The sequence below is a fragment of the Mustela nigripes genome, chromosome 8 (assembly GCF_022355385.1).
Source record: "Mustela nigripes isolate SB6536 chromosome 8, MUSNIG.SB6536, whole genome shotgun sequence".
NCBI classification, from domain to species: domain Eukaryota; kingdom Metazoa; phylum Chordata; class Mammalia; order Carnivora; family Mustelidae; genus Mustela; species Mustela nigripes.
In genome coordinates this window covers 70,540,623-70,567,338 of record NC_081564.1, presented here as the reverse complement: position 1 = coordinate 70,567,338, position 26,716 = coordinate 70,540,623, and the positions used below count along the sequence as shown (strand labels likewise).

The 26,716-nt window shown below is 37.5% G+C and overlaps 1 protein-coding gene across 1 annotated transcript in view; it reads right to left on the bottom strand.

Annotated features, from left to right (window-relative positions):
* DCC (DCC netrin 1 receptor) overlaps positions 1-26,716 on the bottom strand; it is a 771,150-nt gene that overhangs the window by 20,619 nt on the left and 723,815 nt on the right. Inside the window, exons 26-27 of the mRNA XM_059408072.1 lie at positions 19,277-19,432; positions 9,247-9,459 (exon numbers count right to left, since the gene is read on the bottom strand). Of these exons, the coding sequence (XP_059264055.1) occupies positions 9,247-9,459; positions 19,277-19,432 (369 nt within the window). The remainder of the gene's footprint in view (positions 1-9,246; positions 9,460-19,276; positions 19,433-26,716) is intronic.

The following is a 26,716-nucleotide window of genomic DNA, read 5'->3' as shown; positions in this document are numbered from 1 at the left end:
CCTGCCAGAGAAGAGAACAGGGGATTGGGATATACTTCTCATCACATGGCCCCACTGTGCTGTCTTTAGTCCTGCCCTGGGGTAGGCATCAGCTCAGATCCTGTGCACAAAGCCACCTATTTCAAAGAACTAACTGAGGCACCACTCCAAAGAGTAGCTGAAAAGAGAACAAACCAATAACTATAATTTTACATGCAACACCGACTGAAACACAAGTTTTAAACGAGCTATCTCAACCTTGAAAGGTAGACTAGGTCAACGCATTATTATAATTGGAAATCTGCTCTTTCGGTGGCTCAGGTGACCCCAGCCCCAACAACTGGGTAAAAGGATGGGAAATGGGAAGAAGTACGTTGAAGAAGGGTACTTGGGAGTAGATGTGAAAAGGGTATCATTGCGAATATCATTATTCTTAATTCCTATAAGCCTCTCTCTGCAATTAGGTCATAATATGTCTCTTGGTTTGAAGTCAGTAGGGCTGACTTCTTGTTTTTCATGAAAAGAAGAAGAAGAAGGAGAGAGAAAAGAAAAAGAAGGAGGGGGAGGAGAAGCAGGAGGAGAAGCAGAAGGAGGAGAAGAAGCAGGAGGAAAAGAAGAAGGAGCGGAAGGTGGAAAGGGGTGGGGGGGAGGAGGAGGAAAAGAAGGGGGAAGAAGGAAAGGAAGTAGCAGCAGCTTGCTAAATAAAATCCCTTTACCACGAAAGATAAGGCATTCTTTCCTGAGAGTCTTGACTTTCTTTCTGGTAAAAAGATGCTAGGAATAAGAACATCAACTCTAGCTATGAAATACACAGGACGTTTAACAGGGCACCTGAATCCTCCATTAAGTCCCAGCTAGTGAGATAAACATTATAAACATTCCGAAGGGGAGAGCTCTGAATGGTTTTAGCAATGGTTTTCTTACTTTATTTTAATATCACAGGGATTTTTTTGTTTTCAGTGTGCTAGATTTTTCACAACACATTTTCAATACTCCATTAACCCAGAGTTTTATGTGAACACTTTATTTGTTCCAAAATTTCCCCTGGCTCCCGAAGGAACAGAAACCGGATGCTAATTGGTGAACTATAAGGAATTCCGTCAACTTCTGTCAGTACTGACAGTGCACACTATGAGTTCAGTATCTACTTGAGTGAATCCCCTTCTCTTACTCATACTTTTTGACAAAGCAAAGAAAAAATATAGATAGAATATACACCCTCGTTTCTCCAGTAAATAAGACTGCTAGAATTTCATAAGTTTCATTCTTTTTAGAGATGAAAGACTATCAAATTTCACAGATGAGAATAAGTAGGACTCGGGGGAGGAAAATTCATCCCAAAATTGGCATAATGGAAAGACTCAGGACTGTATTTCCACTGAGCCACACTCTGTCTTCCTATGAAGAAGGTGGATGTCATTCTCCATTGTAGTATCGATGTTAAATTAGTGAATAGATTTTCCAGGGGTGGTGGCTTATTATCGTTTTGTTTTGTTTGTTTTTGTTTTGTTTTTCCCACTCAATGCAATTTAATTCAGCTTTGGAATAAGATGTCATACATAGTTGAGAACACAATACCTTAGGCTCGGATGGTTGTGACGTCATAAATTTTTCAGCTTTTCTAATCCTCTTGCCAACTCTCAAGTTGCTTTGCTTCACCTGTAATCATCATTTGACTTGAAATTGAAGACCTGAATTCAATTTCTGGCTTTTACCTTCATTATTCTATTCTGATCAGCTTCACAGATATTTATTGAGTGCTCACTGTGGCTTACATAAAGGTCCTAAGGACAATGACACATGATCCTAGAGAAGTTACAAGTTATTCAACCTCTGTGAGTGTCTCCCTCTGTGTCAGTAATGATGATTATAGTTACTTCTCTGTTAGGCATAAACTCATTTGGAAAGGTCCTTTATAAACTATAAAAGGCGGCAAAATCTAAAACCTTAACCTTATTAATTTTACGTAAACTTATTTTAGAAAAAGACACTTTGATCCTCAAGATGTTTCATAAGAAACAAAATTCACATAGCAGAGTTAACCATGTGACCTATGACATTCTTAGGAAATGTGAAAGGAATGTTTGCTGCTTTGAAAACAACTTATTGCTCAACCTTTTCCTTTTCCTTGTCATTCTCTGGCACTCACCGGGCCACCCACTCCCCAGTAAAATCGAAGGACATTCTTAAATCGTATGTTTCAAATGTATGTAGTCTACTTGGTAACGAAGTTCCAAAAATAGATATTTTTCATTTTCTCTTATGATTATGTAGGTGGTAACTCAATACTTTAACCCCAGAGGTTAACTGCATTAAGTTGACAAGTAACCTCAATTTTATATATTGATATAACTGTTTCTGGTGCAATATTTTCTCTTATTCTTTTTAATTGAGCAAAAGTTTGGTTGAAAGGACTTAGATTTTGACCCAACTGTCCTCCCTCCTCCCAACAGGTTTTTGCAATTCTAAAGAAACACCAGCTGTTTGTTGTTCCTGCTCGCTGACCCTGACATTTTCTAATTCACAACCTGAAGAATATTCTCATGTGCCTTGATTTTTATCTTCACTTTATGCTTCGTTCTATTCTTCTTTATTTTTGTTGCTGGACTCCAAAGCCTTGGCTACCTGTGGTGTGTGGTACTGGAAGCAACAAATGTCAGCTCCCTGTCTCCTTACTGTCCTGAAGAGGGACATGGGCAGGCCGGACAAGTGAGTTTAAGCAGATGGGAGCTAGTCCCGAGTCCCTGGGTAGTCACGACTTTTGCTAGAACTTCTTTCTTCCATCTAGCCTACCTGAAGGAATACAACATTTACTCAAATGCTAAGCTAAATAACTCAAACTACCTTCTATGCAACAATTCTTTCTAATGGATATTTAATAACTAGGAATATCCTAGAGGCCCTGAGGTGGGGGTGGGGAAGTTGAACTAAGAATAGCTATTCACATCACAAAGAAGTTAAATAATATCCTTTGTTTCTCTTCAATATTCTATTTCTCTGAATTCTTATACTTGGCCATTAGTTCAATTGTTGACCTTGGGGAAGCTGCTTAGTCTTTTAGACTTTGGTTTTGTCATTTATAAATGACACACCAGTCACATGACTTACTTCTAATGTTTCCTCTAGCAATCATTTCCCTCCCTTTGAGGCAATTAGAAGAGCTCTTTCCTCTTTAAATACTGGAACCTCATACTAGAGAAAATAATATTTTATTAAAATACCAAGTAGGCTCCAGAGTCACAAACATTGGTGATATATGAGGTAATTTTGACTTATTTTTCCTAAGGGATAATTAAGGGTGTCTAGACCAAATGAAATTAGATTTCACCTATCAAAAAAATTCTGTTAAGAATGAGGACAGGAGAACTTCAAGGAACTGCCTACAGAAACAAATAAATGAAAACAGAGATGATCTTACATATGAGATGAAATGTAACAGGAGATAGTGTCATTTTCCCCACCAGACTTGATTAATGGTATTGGTCCCAATAATGTCAAATCAACGTATATCTCCTACTTGGCTGTGCCAATGATTTATTTGACCTGACTGACCTGAAAAGGGACCATCTTGGTTCACCTGTGGAAGGATGTCTGTTCTCCCATGACCTCTGTCTGTGACTGATTTCAGCAGAACAAAACACTCCTTTGGTCTCCTTGATGAACACCCTCTACGGTGGCCTACAAGTGGCTCAGGGAATGCAGCAATTGTATTAATGTGTTATAGTAATTTATTGGCAGTTTTGTGTGATAGCATATTTACTGAAATGAGGCCTGTCAAAAAGATCAGGTTATAGCAGGAACACATGATTTCCCAACCAGCCATAAAATATAAATCAAATGACTTTCCTGCCCACTGTCAGCCACCTCCACCCACCCCTGTGCTTCCTCAGACAAATTGAAGCACATACCACATTTTGCAGAAGGAAAATCAAACTCAATTTCGTAGTACAATGAGATGAGTTTTGGTCTTGTCATGTCCACTGACATATTGATTCCCCGAAGATTGGAAAGATTGGAATGTTCTAGGTTTTTGCTTTTATACAAGAAAATATGCGAAAACGCAGTGTGTAAATGGAGGGCAGTAAAGCCCGTGAGCCCCTTTACAAAGATGCAAGAACTCCATGGGCCGATGTTGTAAAACAGTCACTAGTTAGTATTAAAGTCACTATTTAAGAGGTCACATTTTCTTTCTCTTTAGAATTACAGCCTCAGAAGACAAATGGTCTGGTAATCCAGGTTCATTTAAAGTGCAGCTGATCATTTCACAGCTAAAAGGAATTTTCACTAGTGAAGAAAAAAAAAAAAAAAACACCACCCTATCTTGGCCCTTTGTAGAATTTATGTCAGATCTATAATGCCAGAAGCGCAACACTCCATCAAACATTTTCTATTTAACCTGAAAGGGGACGAAGCCAAATCACTTAGACGTCCGCATCTGTGATTTGCAAAGTGCGGTGATTGGAGCCTCCCTGAAATGCGTCAAGACTGCACAGTTATTCACTGGGAAGCATTACGAAACGGAACCACTTTATCACGAGGGGATGATGAAATTGTAAGAAACACCATAAAGTACTCTAGTCCAGGAAACTAAATTTTAAGTCGGCAGGTGGAAAGGGGGAAAGAAAAAAAAAAAAAAAGAAAAGAAAAAGAAAAACAATGAAGGAACGAATTTGTGTTTTCAGGTGGACAGAATTTCAGTCATTATAACAACCGGCTGACTTTCTAATTACACGATTATGAAAATACCGCAAAAGTCTCCCCAACTCCGTGGAGACAGTTACTGCATACTGTGCGCTGCCCTACACCCTGAGAATGCAGCTCCACATGCATTACTGGAAGTCCAACTGAGGCACAGATCAATGATGCTGCCCTTAAAAAATCCACACACAGGAATATGAGTAGGGAAAGAACTTCTTGGTTGATCCTAATTCAAGCGGTTTCAAAGCAGAAGGAGCTTCTCATTTGCGGTGATCTTTAAAAATTATAGCAATGCCTCACATTACCATATTCTAAAGTAATTACTTGCAGTAAGTAAAGATAAATTCATTAGAAATTACTCAGTCCTTTATTGTGAAATCCGAAGTAAAATTATTTGAGGTATTTTTTTTTTCAAGCCGACAAGAGAATGACTTTACTTCATCAATCAGTTTGACTAAAGTAATGATTTTCTTAGAATTAAAATTTGTTGAAAGCTCTAAGTATTTCATCTTTTAGGCTAAGAAGCATGTAGTTAATGTCACAGCTAATACATTTGTCAGTCTGCTAATTTTCTTTTTCTATTAGAATAAGTAAACATCAGCCCTTTCTTAAAAGCATACTATTTACCATGTGTCAGAAGCAATGCAGGGAGAACTTATTTGAAAATCATGAGGTAAGACATTATGAAATGAACAGGAATCACAGGGAGACAATGAAGGAGAAACATGAAAAGGAAAAGCATTTAATAATTCCAAAGTGATCGCAGGATATGCCTCAAGGTGAGAGGGGGGAAGATGGCATTTAAAGGAGAACCATAAAAAACGTATAATCCCCCCAAACCCAGAGATACTGGAAAGCATAAAAAAAGAGAGAGTTTTTAAGAAACAGTTTAAATAAAAACAAGAATGATAGTTAAAACTAGATAGATAGTTAATAAAAAGAAGGCTCTTAAGTGTACAGTGGAGATCAAAGAAAATGAGATCTTGCCCACATGGCATTAGATCAAAGAATGGCTCTTCAAATATGCTTATTTTTTGAGAGAACAGGTGTAGAGACAGCAGAAAGGACTCTATTTCCCATCTTTTAAAGACATAATGAGCTTAGTTATGCTACATTGTGTCAGACTTTGTTTAAGGTCGCTTTCCTATTACTGTAACTGGAAGAAAACAATAAGTAGTAAATAACAATGCCAGGGCTTTGTTCTGTCTATTGTCAGATGCTCTTTCTAAAATGAGGGTTCTTTGTTACCACAGTTCTCTGGAGCATGGGTTGATTTCGAAGCGTGTGTTCCAAGGTAAATATTTCTGCCATGGTAAAATTTCTTTTAAAAGTACTTCACAGGGGTGCCTGGGTGGCTCAGTGGGTTAAAGCCTCTGCCTTCGGCTCAGGTCATGATCCCAGGGTCCTGGGATCGAGCCCCGCATCGGGCTCTCTGCTCAGTGGGGAGCCTGCTTCCTCCTGTCTCTCTGCCTGCCTCTCTGCCTACTTGTGATCTCTGTCAAATAAATAAATAAAACCTTTAAATTAAAAAAAAAAAGTGACTTCACAATTTTATTTTCCTCTTTTTTTTCTCAATGTGATAACATAGTTAATTTTTACTCCCAACTAAAGAGAGTAGCTAACAGTATTAAAGTGCTTTGGCACCTAGTTTTTTGGTATTGTGAAACTGGTGTTCTTCCACATAAAATAGTTAAACCTCTTACCTTTCCTCATTTAAAATATGAGTGAGGAAGCCTTGTGAGGAAAAGGTATTCCTTAACTCAAAATTACTTCAGATGTTTCTCATTTTTATTTTTATCAGTTTTTGAATGATTTGAGGTAATAAGTTTTTAAATAAATTATCTTTGTTTTGGTCACTAAATAAGTTAGACACAAATAACAGGTGCAAATGAGTTCATCAAACCTCAGAACCTGTGCTATAACCAAAAAGAATAGAAACAGATACATCCCTCAGTAGTTGTGCAGACTTAACTATATTACGTAAATTAACTGAGTCACCATTCTGGTAGCCATGAACTAGGGTTAAGAAAGTAGCAAAGTTGCTCTGAGGATCAAATGTAGTGTTACAAGTCTGCTGAAACATGCCAGGCATAGAACTCAAGTTCAACAAAAGGTTGAATACCAGTTACTTCTGAGGTCTGTTCTTTTGGTTGGTACTGCAGTGGGAAACAGTGCAACCAGAAATCACCAGGCAGTGAGATCGGCACACAGGAATTTCATTAAATGAATCTTCTTGCTTCCTACTGTCCTTGTCTCGATTAGCAAAGACCTCATAGTTTCAGGGCACTATAAAGTAGCAGACTCTGCCCATAATGTGAGTGGAGTGTATAGATGTGGGGAGTGGGGTTTGGGCAATATAGATCTCTTTTAAATCCTAGTGTGGGCTTCCTTTGGGTTAGGAGAGCTATTTCCTGTGAAACGAAGTCATGGCAGCCATCGAGATTATGTGTCAGAGAGGACAGTCTTCATACATCCCAAGGACGGGAATCCCACATCGTTATGCTCCATCCCACCTCCCCGCGTTAGCTGGTAGCTGAGCTTCCACACCACACACCACAGCAAAGGCAGAACACCACAGAGCATTAACACAAATCACTTAATATGGTACCGGGAACAAGGAACGTTCTTTAAATTAGATAATATTCATAATTGCAATTGTGGCTTTTCTAGCTGTTGCAGTCGTTATGAGTCTTATAAATTATTTCGGTGACTACAGCTGCTGTGGGTATGGATCTGAATAACAGAAACTTACATATATTTGCTGAATTGCCAATCCAGCTGTGTCTATGCACCTCTACTTACTTGGGACCCCTGAACTTTGCTATCTTGTGCTTGATATATTGGCGTTGTTAAGAATTATTCTAATCCTTCAAATAATTTTAAGCACTAGGTCGTTCTTTATGTATCTCCTTATCTATCTATTGTTCTATCTTTTATCCTATCCTTGGCTTTTCCTCTTTCTTCTTCGTTTTCTCTTCCTTCTCCTTCCTCTTCTTTTCCCCCTCTCTGCTCTCCCTCTGCCCCCTAATCCCTGACAGAAACAAAGAGGAACTCTGGATTAGTGCCACTGGATACCAGTTGAGGCAATCAAATGAACACTGCATTGGGAAGAAGGCACTCTGGTTCTCATCTCTGCCAACTGATCTTCTTAGAAAGGCATTCTTTAAGGCTAGTGTTCCTAATTCCAATGTCGCAGGGAGGGGGTTTCCCCACCAATAGCAACCAATTCTCAGACACCAGCAGGGTGTCTCAGAATTCAACTCAATTCTGAGATGATCGACCTGGAAATAGTAACAGATTCCACAGGTTAAGGATTCGGCCATACTAAACTGCCTCCCACCCCTGACTTCAGATGCTACTCACATGCTCCAGGCTGCTACCTCTGCTTCTGACCTACTAGCTACAAACTGGTGGTTCCAAGGACCAACCCCCTCCCCCTGCCCCACACACCTTGGGTTCAATGCATTTGCTAGAGCAGCTCACAGAACTCAGGAAAACATGTTTACCGATTTATTAAAGGGTATGATAAAGGATATGAATCAACAGCCAGATGAAGAGACACATAGAGCGAGGTCCAGAGAAAGAGTATAGAGTTTCCATCCCTTCTCTAGTCCCATCCTTCTCCCCAAATCTCCACATGTAAACTGACCTGGAGGCTTTCCAAACCCTGTCCTCTGAGATTTTTATGGAACTTTGTTGCATAGCCATGCTTGACTAAGTCATTGGTCCTTGGCAGATTCCACCTCCCCTTCTCCCCTCCCTGGAGGTTGGGAGTGAGACTGAAAGCTCCAACTCTCTAGTCATGGTTGGTCTTCCTAGCAACCGGCCCTCACCTTTGAGGGGGTTGACCAAAGTTCATGTTCATAAGCAAGCAAGAAAACAAACAAACAAAAACCCAGGAAAAGTCACATTCATTAACATAACTAAGGATTCCTTTATCCACTTATCACCAAGGAAATTCTAAGGACTTGACAGCTGTGAGCTCCAGAGTACCCAGAAACTGTGGAGGAAGACCTAATATAAACGAGAACTCTATTATGATCATCTGAATGATGGAATGTGTATTTCTCCTAAGTCAGGCTATCACAGTTACCATAGAGATGTTACTTCCTAACCAAGTTTTTGTTTTATCATTTCTAAAATTAAGAAGTTGCATTTTTCTCCTTTCTGGCCCTGGAACTTGGAAATAAGAACCTCTGGAAGAGGACAATTGAAAGGCTACTAAGCGGAATTATAGGTTTACATGCATAGCTCTGAAGAGTGTTTTTTTCAGGCTTTTATACCTCTTCGTCTAGTCTTGGTGCCTAGCCTTAAATTCTAAGATCCACGTGGCCGACTAAAGAACCAGGAATGTTTCCAGCAGTGTTCAGGATCCACGAATGGCTTTCCGAAGGAATGAAAGGCACCTATAACCAGCCAGTTGCTTGCCAAAGCAGACACTTACAAGCTGCCCTACGAACCTCAGTGGTGAACAGATTTTTGCATCCCGTCTTCTCCGGAACCCTCATACACTTAAGGAGAGGCACAGAGGAAAACAACTATTTCAAATGTGAACAAACAGGCATTTACCTGGCTGAGACAAGAGTGGCGTGTAAGGGACTTTCGGTTCTATTGCACTCATTGGTGGAGGTAGCAAAGGATTAGCAAAGCTGCGGAGTGGGTGGGTTGGTCGAACACAGGCCGTGGGGATGGTTCTGCTTGGTGCCTCCTCAGTGCTGGGGTGCTCAGGCTGTGCTGGGGGCAGCAGCGGTGGCTGTTGGCTGGCTGGTCCTTCACTCACCGCTGCAATGGAGACAAGAAAAGCCATTCATTACTCCAGAACAAAGCTTGCCTTCCCTAAGCCAGCTGCAGCGTCTCCATTTAGAGAAACATGTCGGGATCTGGCCAATCTCTTCTGAAAGTTATGAACATTCTCCTTCCTCTTCCTTCATACATTTCTGGGACATAATAGCACATCTTCTTTAAACAGTGGAACTAGATCCAGCAACACAGGGATCCCTTTCGCAGGAAGAATAGTAAAATATATAGACAGCATTGACTCTATTGCCCAAACTGGCAGGGCCCTGTAATCATAAGTGATGAAGCAAGAAAAAAAGAGTTATTTCTCCTTTCATAAGTAGCAATGCCAGCGAAATTCAATATCCGAAACCCAGCTACAGCTGCATTATTATCTACCAACCAATATGCCAATTTTTTCTGCGATTTAAACATGCCATGTCAACTGTCAAACAAATCAGAGCTACCAGGTGTTCAAGGCATTGCTAATAAAATGATACAAATAATAGCCACAATCATTGTCTTCCATAGCAAAAAAGAAGCACATCCAGCTCAGAAGTTATATGAGAGATGACTTTGCTGGAACAAGCTACCTGAATGCAGAATTGTAATTTTTCCTCTTTGGTAGCAAACCTTGTAATTTTCAGTCAGATTACTGTAGTTGAAGAGGTTTCCCACAGTCGTTTGTGATCGCCTTTGGGGCATTTGGACAGCTCCGTGCACAGAAAAAAACCTTTTCTCCAGAGAACACAGTTCAGTGGGACTAAAATATGGGCAAGGCAGTTTCTTATGATAAAAACACTGTGACTTGACTTTTATCCTCCGTATTCAAAATCAACAGGTCCAGGTGAAACTGTAAACGCAAAGAGCTGCTTTGAAGGTCTAAAGTGTTGATGAAATAAGATATTTCTGATGATTTACTTTTAAAGAAAGTTCCACTGAGTAAGTGGGAAAAAAATGCAGTGACAGAAGATAGCATATCTCACTTTTGGAAGAGAATTTTTAACCAGGAACTATTTTGACATAATTAGTTTGTGAGATAATTTTGAGACAATTCTCTGGAAGGCTCCATAAGGTCAGCAAAGGGCAGCGGAGCCAGAAAGAAAATGATAATTCTGAAGAGAGTAGAGATTCAAGTCACCAAAGATCAAGACATTCTATTAAAGATATGCAGGAATGAAATGTGCCTTCAGAGGGTGTTTGATATTAAGTCTCATTTTTCTATATTCAGAAAGGGCTAGAGATCCTCTGGGTCATTGAGAAGCCTCCGGACTTACCCTAATCAAAGACAGAGGCAGGGGACACATAGGGTTGGCTGAGGATAGGATATGGCCACCTAGCAACCAGAGCTGGTAAACAGGCAAAGACTTGATAAAAGATTTCTTCAAAGAAAATGTAATCAAGACAGCAAACTGATAGAACTCTGGCAAGAGGAGTTTCCTATCTCTAAGCTAGGAAGCCCTATCATGGAGGGGAGGGGCACATGCATACAAAATATCAAGGTTAAATGGTAGGATTGTTGGGGCACCTGGATGGCTCAGTTGGGTAAGTGTCTGTCTTCAGCTCAGGTCATGATCCCCAGGGTCCTGGGATGGAGCCCCACACTGGGCTCCCTGCTCAGTGGAGAGCCTGCTTCTCCCTCTTCCTCTACTTGCTACTCTGACTACTTATGCTCACTCTCTGTCAAGTAACTAACTAAATAAATAAAATCTTAAATAAAATAAAATAAAACTCTTTAAAAAAAATGGTGGGACTCTAAGGACTCTTGATCTCAGGGTTGTGAGTTTAAGCTCCACACTGGGCACTGAGATTACTCAAAAATTTATAAAAAATAAAAAATTATATTAAAAAAATAAATAAAATAAAATCTTAAAAAAAAAAGAAGAAGAGGAAAAAGGAGAAACAGGTGTTCTTGTATTCAAATTATGCAGTCTTGATTGAATACAAGAACACTTGTTTCTCCCTCCTTAATATTCTTAGGGGCAACTGGCTGGCTTAGTTGGAAGAGGATGTGACTCTTGACCTCAGGGTCATTGAGTCTGAGCCCCACATTGGGTGTAGAGATTACAAACAAACAAATAAACAAACAAATAAAAACTTTAAAGACTGCATAAATTAGATGGTTGACAATATAGTGTTACAGGCAAAGAAAATTATACCAGTTTTAGTCTGGACTCATATTTAATCTAAGGGAGAAAATGACCAATGGTCAATATCCAAATAACAGTATTTCTTAGCTCTAGCTCAGAGAGAAGAGGTTGTAGGAACCTATATCTGGGTCCCTCTTCATTACCAATGGGTTGGTTTTTATTACAGGTGCATACTACCATATTAAGAATATCTTTCCAGGGAAAGAAATTTCACAATTTCCATAGAAATCTGCCCTAAGTAACTGTATTGGAGATGGATTGTAATACATCCATATCATATTTTAGAAACTGCTTTAGCCATTAAAGAAATAATGATATATTTTGTGTTTTTTATTCCTTCCTTCATATTTTCATATTCTATTTCTTCTACATTTTTGAAATGAAAAAGATTTATGTTAAAATATTATTGACATTAGACTTAACAAAATTGACATGCACTTTTTTAGTCTTCTAAAATTTAGTTTCTCACACACACAAAAATAAAATTTAGTTTCTCAAAAACCTCAGGCTTCAGAGAAATTTTGATGACATCATGGAATATTTGGGGGTCACTCCCATTCCTATTCTCTTTAATGGCATTGCTCACTGGCATCTCTAAAGACACAAATTCTACACATGCCCAGTCCTCCATCCCTAGGTCTTCAGGTGGTCACCATGATTCCCACTGGGAACACATTTGAGGGAATAATGGTAGCTCCGCACAGATGGACCAGCTCACTGGCAAAATCAATCTTTAGTACCACACACAGTGGAAAGGTAAGTGCCTAATTGAATGTGCTAAGTGGGAATGGGAGACTGAATGCATCACTAATCTGTAAGGAACTAGTTCTATTTTGTTGAAAATGATGTTTGCTTAATATCTAATACAATGGGCAAGGTTTTCTTTAGTCAATTCATAATTCTCGTATTTTATGTGGAGCAAAAGAAATGCTTTTCAGAACTGGCTGACATTTGAGGGAATCAAACCTCTTAAATACGATAGCCATGGCTCCCCTGGAGCAAAGCCCTCGTGTCAGATGAGTCCTTTGGCCAGTTCAGTTGCCAGTATCAGGACACCTATATGAAGCGAATTGGCTCAGTGACATGGTATTTCAGAGCTTGGAAAGCAAAAAAACACCTCCCTTTGCCCATGAAGCACAGCCTTCCTGCAATTCAGAAAATAAAGGAAGAATCAAGGAAGTGCTGGCAAGGCACTCGTTTTCAAATGATGAAATGGTGGAACTCCATTGTACAAATAGCGTACAATTACACAGCAGATTTGAATTTCAAGGTGCTTTATAATAATTAATGTCAACACATAAATAATTGCTATAGAATGACTGGCAAAAATATTGCAAAAATGGAAATGGGCATTTTTCTTCTATTGCAAATTGTAGTATTTGAAAGAAATAGAGCATGCCAGTAGCTCTACACAAAGACTTTGAGACATGAACACTTAAGGAACCCAATTCACTCATTAATCTCAGAACAAAAACTGTGCAATATTCCTGAGTAACCCCAGTTTCTGATAGTGTGAATTTTTGCATAGTCCCTATAGAGAAATTTATAAACTCAACTATGCCCATGATTCTATCTAGGTTAAGTCCCATTATTATTGGATTTCCAATTGGGGGGAGAGTTGGGACAGAAAAATAACATGAGTGAGGTTGACCAGCCTTCTCACTAAGGCAACACCCACACTGAAAGGAATGATAAAAAATTGCCTAATCTCTGGTATCTACCTCTTTCAAGGATGAGAAAATGGGGGCACCAGGTTTATAGTGACTTGTAGAAATGGGGCCTCAAGACTATCTGTTGGTTGAAGTTTTCAAAATATGGCACTGTTTCTTGTTCCCCAGGAACAAGACTTATTGAACTACTGAAGCTAAGACCAGAACTATGGCTTGTTAGTAGAATGAGGAGGTATCTGTCCACCAGAATTATATAAGTCTTTATCAGTGGATAACCAAATGTGTGTAATGCAAATAAATGATCTCCTACAACTTTCTTTTTCTTTTGGTAGGAGAGAAGTTCAGCTTTATTTGTGACTTTCAGAAAGGAACAGCTCTCTCGAAGCAGAGTTTATGTGATTCATTTAGTGATTCTTGGGCAACTCAAAGGTCTTTCAGGTAACTTTGGAGGAAGGAGAGCCTCCACACTTGGCACAGTTTTTTCTTTTCCTGTGTGTGACTTTTGTTGTTTCTCAAGGTGACTAATAAGATATCTCCAGCCAGAGTCATGAAATGTTTTCGCTTGAGAAGGAACAGGGATGTTTAGTGGTCTCTAAGGCATTTAGAACAGATACTGAATGGCTGGAAGTTAAATGGTTCTGACAGTGATTTAGAGAATATTTGGTTTCCTAGAAAAGAGGGTACTTATTTCTTTTCCTTTCCTAAGCTATCACATGGAAGCACATATTCCTCTCTATTTCTTTCACATTGTACATTCCTTTTGCTAAAAAATTACCTGATGCATGAATGAATATATATTTTAAAAATCTGTGAAGTTTTGGCTGGGATCTAAAATTGTGTCTTATGATTTTATATCAAGTTCAAAAATTAAGCTAAGCACTCTTTTTATAAAAAGATTTCATTTATTTATTTGACAGAGAGAGAGAGACAGAGCACACAAGCAGGGGGAGCAACAGGCAGAGGGAGAGGGAGAAGCAGACTCCCTGCTGAGCATGCAGTGTGGGACTCCATCCCAGGACCTGGGATCATCATCTGAGTGGAAGGTAGCTGCTTAACCGATTGAGCCACCCAGGCACCCAAGCTAAGCCCTCTTTTTTTTTTTTTTTCAAGATTTTATTTATTCATTTGACAGACAGAGATCACAAGTATGCAGAGAGGCAGGCAGAGAGAGAGGAGGAAGCAGGCTCCCTGCGGTGCTCGATCCCAGGACCCTGGGATCATGACCTGAGCCGAAAGCAGAGGCTTTAACCCACTGAGCCACCCAAGTGCCCCTAAGCTAAGCCCTCTTTAGTGAACCTTTATTTATATAACTTTATATACTAATTGCATTATATATTTTATGTTTACATTATGGATTATAGTTCTATAACTACCCTTATTTAATAATCCTTACTTTTAAATAAATTAACAAAAGTTTTAAAAATTACTAAAAAGACCAAATTTTTCTTTTATTCATTTATATCTTTACTTATTCATTCACACATTTATTTATTTCTACCAGAGCTGTTTTAGGTTCAGTATAAAACTGAGAGAAAGGTACAGAGATTTCCAGTATACGCTCTGTCCCCACATATACACAGCCTGCTCTATCAAAGTCCTGCACAAGAGTGCTACATGAGACTCTAACCACAGACATAAACAAATCTGCAGTATTTAACCACAAATAAGAACACATTTTAACTTAGTTTATTTATTGTTTTTTGGCTTTTGCATGCATCAGTCTAGCTTCTGCCTCTGTTGTCACACGGCCATCTTCTCCCTGTGTGTCTGTCTCTTCTCTTCTAAGGACACAAGGCATATGGGATTAGGACCCACACTAACTCAGCATGAGCTCACCTTAACTTGGTGACATATGAAAAGATCCTCTTTCTAAATAAGGTCGCATTCACAGGTATTGGAGGTTGGGAGACCAGTTCTCTTCATAAAAGTTTGTTCCCTGGGCAGCTGGGTGGCTCAGCTGGCTTAACATCTGTATCCCAGGCCCCTGGGATCGAGCCCTGCATTGGGATCCCAATGCAGAAGCGGGGAGCCTGCTTCTTCCTTTGCCTCCGCCTCTCTCTCTCTCACACTCTCTCTTCCTCATGAATTTAAAAAAAAAAAACCCAAAACTTTGCTCTCTGGCCCCCAAATATGTCCTTGGAGGTCTGGGTCTCTAAGACCTCTTCAGGCAAAGGGAGGACAGCCATGTGAAAGAGGCAGATACTGGAGTTACGCTGCCACAGCCAAGGGATGTCTAGGACTACCAGAAGCTGGAAGAGGCAAAGATAAATCCACCGCTGGAGACTCTGGGGGGAACATAACCCTGACAGCACCTTGAGTTTGGAGTTCTAGCCTCCAGAACTATGAGAGAATAAATTTCTGTCATTTAAACCACCGAGTTTATGGTACCTTGTGATGGCAGCCTAAGAAACAACTACATTCATGGTAGAAGAATGTGCATGGACTCTGAGATGAGAAACAGTGATTCAGACCATCCTGATGGTGTATGGTAATCTTGGACAAACTATATTATTTGCTCACAACTCACCCTTCCCTCTCTTCCCCTGCAAATTCTCTAGTTCATTTTGGGTGGAATATATACTTCTCTTGGTACTGAGCTTCTCCATATAACTGATTTTGGCCAATGGCCAAATGGGGAAAGGAAAAAAAATGCTAACTCATTTATTATATTCTTTTTCATTGAAATTTAACTTCTGGAATGATTATGCCTAGGATTCAATGTGATGGTTTTCCACATTGCACCGAATCAAGAGAAAAAGAAAAGAGTAATGGGATGCTGAGTTCTCAGAAGGAAACTATGCCTTTAAATGAGAAAAAGAGATGACAGGAATACACCAAAAATAAAACAAAATGGTTAATTTCCTTAAAAAAACTGAACTTTGGCTTGACTTGGTCTTGTGTAGTCAAGAGATAAAGGTCGTTCTACACATTCTTCTCACACTTCTAAAGTCAGAGGATATAGATGAAATCAAAAGAAAATAGTAGACGGTGATTCGATGAGGAGAAACTAAACAAAAACTATGATCATTTATTTTCTGCTAGTTTTGTTTCAGAAGCTAAAGAAGGGACCCGTGGTTCTGAATTCTTTGACTAGAATCACCTTCCTAGCTGTCCTGGGATTTGGAAATTTTTCTTTTTGGACTTCCCATATCTTTCTCATTTAATTCTCTTCAATATGGTTTGGGAAACCATTTTTCCTGAGTTTCTGCACACAACTCTATTCTGTAGACATGACGTGCAGTGAGAAAAGGGAAAATAAATCTAATTCTCTTTTGGCAGATTTTTGATGCCTTTTAATTCTAACCTTGCTACATCTAGAGGATTTATGATTTCTTAGAGCTGTTCCTGTTAGGCTAGAAAAAAATATAGCTTACCTCACAAATATATTTTATTGTTGTTACCATCTTATCTATTACAAAACATCCTATCTCACATGAGCTGCTGAGTCACCTGTTCCTAACCAAGAGAAGAGAGCCATAAAATCAATTTTAAAATGCTGTTCTTGAAGGAAAAAAAAGTCAAATGGCATAAGAGAAACCACCGGGGTGTATATAATAGATTGGGAGTCTCTGTCCATACTTACTTTCCTTAAACCAAATCAAATAGTACTTTCAGGATATAAAATTGATACACAAAAATCAGTTACATTCATATGTGCTACCACTGAACTATCAGAGAAATTAAGAAAACAATCTCATTTGCAATTGTGTCAAAAAGAATAAAACATTTAGGAATAAATTTAATCAAGGAGGTAAAAGATCTTTACACTGAAAACTATAAGACTTTGATGAAAGAAATTGAAGAAGACATAAATAAAAGGAAAGATATTTCATGCTCATGGTTTGAAAGAATTAATATTGTTAAAATTTCTATACTACCCAAAGTTATCTACATAGTCAATGCAATCCCTATCAAAAATCCAATGCCATTTTTCACAGAAATAGAACAAAAATCTCAAAATTTGTATGGAACCAGAAAAGACCTGAAATAGCCAAAACAGTACTGAGAAAGAAGATCAAGCTGGAGGCATCACATTTCCTGATTTCACACTATATTAAGATGCTATAATAGTCAAACAGTATGGGAGAGCCTGGAGATACACCCATGTATACATGGTCAATGAATTTACGCCCAAAAGCCAAGAAAATACAGGGGCAGGGGAAATAGTCTCTTTAATAAATGGCATTGAGAAGACGGAATTGCCTCTTTTAAAAAAATGAAACTGGATTTCTTATGCTGTACACAAAATGAATTCACATGGATTAAAGACTTGAATGTAAGACCTGACCTGAAACTGTAAAACTAGAAGAAAACATAGGGCATAATCTCCTGGACATGGGTTTTAGCAATGACTTTTTGGATTTGACAACAAAAAGCTAAAGCAACAAAAGCAAATATAAACTAATGGGATTACATCAAATTAAAAAGCTTCTGTACAGCTAAAAGAGAACTATCAACAAAATGAAAAGCAGTTTACAGAATGGGAGGAAATATTTGCCAACTGCATATCTGATAAAGGGTTAACATGTAACACATTCTAAAATATGTAACACATTCACACAATACAATAGCAAAAAACTGGATTAAAAAGTGTAGAAGAACTGAATATACATTTTCCAAAGAAGACATATAAATGGTCATCAAATATGTGGAAAAGGTATTTGACTTTACTAATTATCAGGGAAATGCAAATCAAAATCACAATGGGATATCACCTCATACCTGTTAGAATGGCTATCAACAAAAAGACAAAAGAGACACGGACAAAAGAGTGCACTGTTGCTGAAAATGTAAAATGGCACAGCTACTTTGGAAAAGAGTATGAAGTTTCCTAAAAAAAATTAAAAAAATAGAACTATTTTATAATCCAGAAATCTCACTTCTGGGTATTATCCAAAAGAAATGAAAACGAGATCTTGAAGATATACACACACTCCCATGCTTACTGTAGCATTATTCAGAATAGCCAAGGTATGGAAACAATTAAGCATCCATCAATGGATGTAGATAAAGAAGATATGGTATATATGCAAAATGGAGTATTATTCAGCTATGAGAAAGAAGGACACCCTGCTGTTTGCAACAAATGGATGACCTTGAGGGCATTATGCTAAGTGAAAAAAGTCAGGAAAAGAAAGATACTGTATGATATCCCTTATATATAGAAACTAAAAAGACAAACTCATAAAAATAGCAACTAGAATTGTGGTTACCAGGATCTGGGGGACAGAGAAAAAAAGAATGATCTTGGTCAAAGAGTACAAACTTCAAGTTATAAGTGATTATAACTTGGGCGTCTAATGTGCAGCATAGTGATTATAGGTAATAATACTGTTTTGTATACTTGAAAGTTGCTAAGAAAGTACATTTAAAACCTCACCACAAAAAAGAAATGGAAATTATATAACGTGAGGAGGGTATTAACCAATTTTATGGTGGTAACCATTCTGTAATATGTAAGTGTAGCAAATCAACACATTCTAAACTTTAAATTTACACAATGTTATATGTCAACTATTATCTCATTAAAATCAGAAAAATAATAATACAAAAACAAATGAAATACTCCTTTGGAAATTTTTTTCCGTCTCCAACAATTATTAATTAAAAAATCAAAAGATCTTGCTTAATGGATTTAAGAAGGCTAAAGTATTCATTTAAGCATTGGTCCATGAGGAATCAATGAGATACCTTTAAATATAACCAACGGACACTTACATAAGAATATGCTGGAGAACAGTCACTTGATTAGTCATTCCCTAGTTGACAGAAACATATGAATTTCAAGCACCCAACACATCATTGCTTTACTAAGCTTTGTTTCCCCACAGCTACCCATATTGTCCATGGAAAGTGCTGTGGAAAGGCTGCCAGAGAATCAGTCCTCTGATTTTGACCCAGAGCAGAGGTAAATGAGAATGTCAAAATGCTATACATTGAACAAGACGTCCTTGGTTTTTATCCATTTCTTAGTAAAAAGAAAGGAAAATGCATTACACTGACTTTTTCCTGTTCCGAAACCTCGGTCCACAGACAGTGTGGGGAATGGCACGGGCCGGAGGGTAAACTGCGGGTGCGGGTATCCACACGTGGGAGACGGGAGGATTCCTGGGTACTGGGCACTTTCCAGGGTAGGCACAGGGATGGCACTCACGACAGCTGCAAAAAAAAAAAAAAAAAAAAAAGGTGTTGTTATTATTATTTTTTTCTTTTCTTTTTTTTTTTTAAGATTTTATTTATATGACAGAGATCCCAAGTAGGCAGAGAGGTGGGCAGAGAGAAGAAGCGGGCTCCCTGCTGAGCAGAGAGCCTGATGTGGGGCTTGATCCCAGGACCCTGAGATCATGAACTAGGCAGAAGGCAGAGGCTTAACCTACTGAGCCACCCAGGCGCCCCTATTATTATTTTTCTTAGGTAGCCACCTAACAAAGAAAAGAGGAAAGGGCTACATTTTCACATCTTCAAACCTACAAATACTCATCATAGTGATGAGGGAGCACAAGGCTGGCTGAGGACAAAGCAAAAGCTGGCACCTTGTACCCCTCCCCCATCCACTCCCCCTCAGTCCTATGTGTAGCATCCCTCAGGCAGCCCTGACTGCCATGTCACCTAGGTTCTAGAACTTCATCAATAGTGTCATGTAGGTTCCCTTACTTGCCTCTCTTTCCACAGTTCCTTTCCTACTCTAAGAAAGACAGCTGCCTCTTCCAGTCCCTTACAGAGAGCACTACCCTGAGATTTCAAACTTCCCACAGTTTCAAATAATGAATCGAGCCACTGCAAAGCCCCATTAAGGCCTTCTGATTTTTGTTTTGTTTTGTTTTCTTTTTGCCTTTTTCTCTTTCCTAAGCAAGAACTGTGGCATTAGAATATGTTGGGTTGATTAGAAAATGAAGATGTTGTGTAAAGTGAGCAATGGAAATAGGAATTTTCTGTTACTTCCATGAAAGAATGTAATGCTTTTGAGAGAGATTCTGGAGAGAAAAAAGCAATAATCATATTTAAGATTCTTATTTAAATAATCATATTTGAGATTTTTATTTAAATGGGAAGAAAATGCCTTTGAACAGCAAAACAGTACAATTTAGTGACACGTTAATTTAAATATAACTAAATGTTGTCTAGGAATACCAAACAGTTTTCAGTGGTGCTGGCTTAAACCCACAGATCAATATCTTAGATAATATTTCCTAGGTGTATTGAGCATTATTCAATATCTATTAAACTATGTCACATTATAAAATATTGATTCTGATTGCAGTCACTCTTCATCTTACATCATCTCATAAAATGTTTAGAATTCCCTACTTTTTATTAACAAAAAATACAATCTAAACTAGATACTAGAATGATCTTCAGCAGTATATTTCTATTACATCAATAAAGTTAGTTCTATTATATGCATTATTTTTATTTAATTACACTCCAGTAATGTCAATTACTGGAGTTTAACATGCATGAGCGTGCTCATTTACCACAGGAGAACCTTTCTTTTTATCATATTACTCTTACATAAGTAACTTCATGATCATTGATACGGATGATATTGCATTATTTAAATTAGTTAGAAACAACATGTAGATTTAAAAATATTTTTTTCTAACTTAAAATGAAGATTCATTACATTAAACATAAACACTTCAAATCAAAAGGGCTGCTTCTAGTAAAACAGCTTTTGAAATTGCATTCTGGAATTTATTTTTCAGTGTATTTATAATACTCCTTGAAATATATGTTAACATGTTTATCTGAATTGAACAATTGAAAAAAAGTATTGGTTTCAAAATAAGGATTAACTTTTAAGTAGGTTAAATGATGCGTATTTTCCATGAAATGAATACAAACTATATAGATTTTAAGAGAATAAAAACATTTTTCAAAAAATTATATTGGTAACAGCATATTGAAAGTGATGCTTCAATGTTTCCAATCCTGTCATAATATATGGTATTATATGAAGTACTTCATGGAAAAAATTTGCAGATGTATTCTATAATTATTCTATAAATCTTGGTGAAGTTTCTTATAGATGAACCTCTTAAAAATGAGAAAGCAAATAGCTTGACTGAGTAACAAATACTTATGAAAGTCAGGCAGTTTCTAAAATTTTTACTTCCAGCATAACTGGAGGACAATATCCAGTTAGTTGAAATATTATGAAAAATAACTTCAGATGAGAGTTCACAGTATGATTCTGGAATGTAATTAGGAGGTTCAAATCATTGAGTGCTATAAATTTCTCATTGTTGTAACACTCACCCACACATATATACAAACAAAATTTCTCAGTGTTTAGGTGAATAAAACACTGGAATAGAACTGATGCATTAAGTACTTTCATCCACAAATGTATCCAGTAATTATGCAGAAAAAGCCTCATTTGTGTCATTAAGTGATAGAATGCTAATAAAATCTTCCTTTAAACACAATTGTACAGAAATACTAATTGTAATGTTAACCCTAAAGAAAAAAACCTTAGCAGTTAAACCTAAAGCTATGCTCACATAAGTTTATAATAATTAAACAAATAATTTCAGCTTATTAAAATATAATACTGCAAAGAAATAAGATAGATGATCAATAAAAGACATAAAGACAGATTATATTTGTGTATTATTCTGTTGGGAGAATGAATTGTAGATACCAGTTCAAGGAGAAACATGTATACATTTTTCTGTTTTTTTTTTAAAGTCCACCAACTTTTTTTTTTTTTTAAAGATTTTATTTATTTGACACAGAGAGAAAGACAGCAAGAGAGGGGAAGTAGGAGGGGGGAAGCAGCCTTCTGGATGAGCAGGAGGCCCAATGTGGGGCTTGATCCCAGGACGCCAGGATCATGACCTGAGCCAGAGGCAGACACTTAACAACTGAGCCCACCCAGGCACTCCAAATTTTTCTCTGTTAGAGAGATGCTTCCTCATATATTTTGTAAATGGATGATGGTGGATATTGAATTGCTATGGTATTTCCGTGCATTTGGATTTATGTAAAAGAGTAGTATACTAAAGAAATTACATCCTTCACAGATATTTATAACAAAGTGTTTTAAATGTTAAATTAAAAATTCTTGAGGTGTTACAAAGTTTTCTAAATTATTTTTGGGAAGAATTGATGGAAAATTTGAAAATAAGTGGTACATAGCACAATGTCTTTAAAGATATTTTATCAAGAGTAAATGGTGGGTAAATAAACACATGAACAGACTCCAGAAAAAAGGAAAAGAAAAAAAAGATGACAGGAAAATTATAAAAAGAGTCAGAGACTCAAGCCAGATATTAGCTAAAATGATTATAAATCTCTTAAAGAAAGAGGTTATAATTTTGTAGTCTTTCTATCTCTCACAGTACAGTGCTAGAGATACTTTATATTTTTCAAGTGAGTTAATAAGAAGGATTTTCTAGAAGTAATATTTTGAAATCTGTCATTTTAACCCACTGGAGACTATTTAAGTGGTTTGATATATTATTTAGTTTCCTGGGGTGTACAGATACTTTAGTAATAATAGTAATAATAATGGACTTGAATACATTTGTAAATAAGAGCCATATGATAACATAATGTCTATATTTAGGAAACTTAAACTCTCATCTCCCAAGGCAGTCAATTTAATGATTTCACCCATCTTACTGATCAAATGGGATCACTGCGTAGCCATTAATGTTGATTGCCAGATTGTAAAGCTGTCTCTGGGTTGACAATTTTTACTCATAAATAAATGTGACAATGATAGTTTCCCTTAGATATAGAAGGCATCCACTCCACAAATTGTGCACATTTCCTTATCAATATCATTATGTGAACATAACCAATATTTTATAATACATTTAGGGAAAAATAATTTCATAAATATCTCCTTGGAGTTAGAGTTGAATAAACTTGAATAGAAAAACATAAAATAATTTGGCAAGCCACAGAATATAAAATCAGAGAACTCAGAGAAGCCAAGAGACTAAATTTATATTGCAGTTCCAAGTCTTTCATTATGGAAGAAAGGAATTTTCACTACTGACCTGGGTACAAATGGCTTGCAAATAATAAAAGTTCTTTTAAAAATAATAAACCTATTGTATATTTCTGGATCTCAACAATTCCCATTGTCTGTTCCCTAGCATGAAATAGAATAGTCTGTATTCCAAAGCATTGGTTTTGAAGTATTTTGATTCATGATTCATTTCTGAAAGGGCACAGAAGTCTACACCTACTTAGAAGATGGTTGTTGCAGAAATCATCATTCTAAAGTAAGCTGGATACAACACTATGTACTGAAATGCCGTTTGGTATTTTTCTCCTACATGTCAGGGTTGAGAGCCAGAAACACACACACACACACACACACATTTTTTTTTCTCTCTCTCTCTCTCCCTCCCTCACATTACAGTTCAAAGCATTCACTGCACTGCTATGTTTATGTAAAACAACTCAGAAACCGATATCATCAAGAATTTTCAATAAATCTCTGCTCTATGGTCAAATATGACAAGAAATCTGCTCTGACACAGCTTGCTGACAATTGAATTTATATCTCACACTGATGCACAAAGATTTTTCAAGTAGAAATTCCCTCACCGAATTAGTTAGCTCTTTGAACAGGGCATATTGATACTGGAAAGCTTTTACAACATTCTTAAAAATGTGGACACTAAATACAATCTACAGGAAATCTAAAGTAGAGATTTTTTTTTAAGCTACAATTTTAAGAAATAAAACCCTCTGTAGGTATTTCTCAACATGGTACTTGACAGAGTTGAGAGATGTGTTGAGGAGGAGAGGTAGAAAAATTAAAGATAAAATTTTGAAGTAAAAAGAATTTAACTGAAATGATTTCTCATTCTACCTCTCCTTACTATGTCTTTTCTGCGATGATCTATATAACATCTGGACTCTTTGGAAATTTAGTGTCTACTGCCTTTGATAAATATTTTCATCTCCTTCACGTTTTCAGGTGTTCTTTAACAAATAATCATGGAATATCCATGAACTCCACCAATATCCTCATGCTGCCCTTAGGAAATGTATGAATATTCATAAATGTGTGTTCTGTAGTTATTCTCAACATTGTGGTAAAGAGCCCAAGCACTGAGGTCAAACTACCTGGGTTCATGATCTAGTTACAGCCAAAATCTGAGATGCCTGCAATAGAGTCCCACTGCATGGTATTCACATCCTTGTCGAGTTCCCTGATACAGTTCACCAGGGTTGGTCTGGTGACCAATGGAATGCAGCACAAATGCAAAAGGAACTCCACTTTTCAAAATCAGGTTAACAAAGAAGATACACAAATGGCCAACAGACACATGGAAAATGCTCAGTACTTGGCATCAGGGAAATACAAATCAAAACCACAATAAGATACCACAGTGAGCTATCACATCACACCCCATCACATCAGTCAGAATGGCTAAAATAAACAACTCAAGATACAACAAATGTTGTTGAGGTTGCAGAGAAACTGATGTACTGTTGGTGGGTATGCAAACTGATGCAGCCATTCTGGAAAACACTATGGGGATGCCACAGAAAGTTAAAAATAGAGCTACCCTATGACCCAGCAATTGCACTACTAAGTATTTATTGAAAGGATATAAACATAGTGATCTGAAACAGCTCCTGCACCCCTATGTTTATAGTAGCAATGTCCATAATAGCCAAAATATGGAAAGAACCTAGATGTCCATCAACACATGAATGGTTAGAGAAGATGTGGTATATCTTCAATGGAATATTACTCAGCCATCAAAAAGAATGAAATCTTGCCATTTGCAACAAAGTGGATGGAACCAGAGAGTATTATCTAAGTGAAATAAGTCAGCCAGAGAAAGACAAATACCATATGGTTTTACTCCCAAGTGGAATTTAAGAAGCAAAACAGGTGAACATTGGAGAAAAGAAGGAAAAATAAAATAAGATGAAAACAGACGGAGGCAAACCAACTGAGGGTTTATAGGAAACAAACTGAGGGTTGCTGGAGGGGAGGTGTGTGGAATGATGGGGTAACTGGGTCAGGGCATTAAGGAGGGCACTTGAAGTAATGAGCACTGGGTGTTACATGCAACTGATGAATCACTAAATTCTACCTCTGAAACTAATAATGCAGTCTATGTTAATTAAATTGAATTTAAATTAAAAAGTAAAAAAAAAAAAAATCTTTGTTCTCTGAACAGTGACATTGGTATATGAAAGCATTCATTAAAATTGGTTTTCTGATATGAAATAAAAGACATAAAAAGAAAAAGATTGTCCTCTCCCTTACTCTTTTATTATTTTTTTTAAAGATTTTATTTATTTACTTGTCTCAGAGAGAGAGCACAAGCAGAGGAAGGGGAGGGGCAGAGGAAGAGGGAGAATCAGGCTCCCTGTTGAGCAGGGAGCCTGATGCAGAACTTGATCCCAGGACCCTGGGATCATGACCTGAACCAAAGGCAGATGCTTAATCAACTGAGCCACCCAGACACCCTTAAATGGTAGGTTTTAACTCAAATTTGAACCTGAGGGAAATGTGATGCTAAGATTTTTGAGATTAGACAGGAAAATTCTTTCCTGGCAGGGGAAAATAACTGAAATTATGATTATAAAACAAAATCTAAGTTGGTAGAATTACCAAATTTTTGTTCTGTCCTTCATGAGCTAAGGGAAGTCCTCATTTATTTAGATCTAGTCAGCCCGGATATGACGTGTGATGTGGAAGTGACCAGACCACTGTCCTCACAGGGTGGCCATGAGGATGTACCGAGATCAGAGGGAGGACACTATGAGCAGGGGACTTGGAAACCTTTAGTGGATCCTACAGCCTTGCTCCCTTCTGTCTTACCCTTTTCAACTGAGATTTTCTTCGACAAGTTACAGCTAGAAGTCTGGAAATCTGAAATAGTAAACACTTAAGTGTACATGTTGATACCATGAGTATAAGACAGAAGATGAGACCACAGGAAAGGGAGCCTCTGATCTGGGTCTGAAGGAATCCTTTGAGATGAGCTTGAGTCACCACACTGTTCCCTTTTCTGCAGATCCCTGACTTTCTCAAGACACGCCTTAGTCTTTTATAAGTTATCCCAGGCTGCCCAAAAGACTTACTCAGATGAGAAAGGCCTTGGTATAAAAGATGTGGTATTTTGTTGTAGAAATGTCTAAGACATTAGGAATTAGAAAAGAATTAGGTGACACAAACCTTAAAAAGCAAGGTATTCTTATTTTTCATACTGCTCTAGGAAGCTTTTCCAAAAGCTATGATTGTATTTCTTTTGTACTCCACCACCCAAAATTTTTTTACCTTTACCAGTTCTTCATCAGAAATATTCTGATTATTTATGTATCTCTGATAAACCATTTTTTTTTGCCTTGCAAAATCCTCCCTAAAAACACAATTGCATACTCATAAACTCATAAGATATGAGCTTAAAAGCCATATCTTGACTTTGTCTGCACTATCCTATTGACCTGCTGATT